Source organism: Acanthisitta chloris, unplaced genomic scaffold (assembly GCF_000695815.1).
Source record: "Acanthisitta chloris isolate BGI_N310 unplaced genomic scaffold, ASM69581v1 scaffold1259, whole genome shotgun sequence".
In the NCBI taxonomy this organism is placed as follows: domain Eukaryota; kingdom Metazoa; phylum Chordata; class Aves; order Passeriformes; family Acanthisittidae; genus Acanthisitta; species Acanthisitta chloris.
Window position 1 is genome coordinate 22027 of NW_008689571.1, and position 969 is coordinate 22995.

General features: G+C 40.7%; 1 protein-coding gene across 2 annotated transcripts in view; it reads left to right on the forward strand.

Moving 5' to 3' along the window:
* The window catches only part of DNAJC13 (DnaJ (Hsp40) homolog, subfamily C, member 13), a 49506-nt gene that overhangs the window by 14052 nt on the left and 34485 nt on the right, over nucleotides 1–969 (forward strand). For both annotated transcript variants that reach the window (XM_009081443.1, XM_009081445.1), the window contains exon 17: nucleotides 867–942. In XM_009081443.1, the coding sequence (XP_009079691.1) occupies nucleotides 867–942 (76 nt within the window). The remainder of the gene's footprint in view (nucleotides 1–866; nucleotides 943–969) is intronic.

A 969-nucleotide genomic window follows, 5' to 3' on the forward strand; every position in this document is an offset into this window, starting at 1 on the left:
GAACTTGTATAATACGAGTTGAAACTTTTTACAACTGCATAAAACCTGGTGTGCTCACCTCAGACATCCTGCATGCAGTTAGGGTATCTGAGAGAAGTCTCCTCACAAAAATCAGTCCCTGAACTCAACAGTCAACAGAACTTGGGAGCTCTGAGGGTATGCTGGGGAGGATGAGTGATGATTCAGCTCTTTCCACCCAAATACAAGATTATAGAAGCTTTAGCTGTGCATTCCTGAAGTGCTTAGAGTTGCTAAGGAATGTAGGGACAAGTGGAACTTGTTGCACAACACTGTATGTCATCCAGGAGAGAGCTAGTATGAAACCATCTGTCATACTAGTTCTGTTTGGTGCTACTACTTATGACTTGCTTGTAAGCAATGCTTCAGTTGAGTGCAGTAGAACCCTAGTGACAACCGTTGGCAGAAAACATCAGTTGGCGTAGAAGGCAGACTCCCAGAAAGGCTTTTAGAGCCAGTAACTGGTACTAAGAACTTCTAGTAAATCTGTTAGCAGTTCTTGATTGCTTCTAGACTCTTAACTTTAGCTGTAACTGAAGGTTGACTGGATAAACTTACACTTTGTTATTGGATGTTTCTGCTCTATTGCTCAAGTGTTCTTTGAGGTCTAGATCAAAAAGCATGTGCTGCTACTGTTCCACTAACTTCACTGGAACTTCTTAGAGGCAATACTTTGAAGCATGCTAAGCATATACTTCAACAAGATAATGCTTTGTGCTCTTAGTCAAGGGCATGAAGTTCTTGCTCATCTTCATTTCATCAGCTTGGTAAGGGTGATAGTTTACTGGTTTAAAAAACGATGTAGAATACTAACTTGTAGTTTGTTAATTTCAATGACTCTTTTTCAGGCAGTTAAGTAGACATTTGGTTGGCCTCTGGACAGCTGAGAACAACACTGCTATGAACTTGTTGAAACGTATTTTGGTGAGTAAAAATGGGACATGGTGTAGG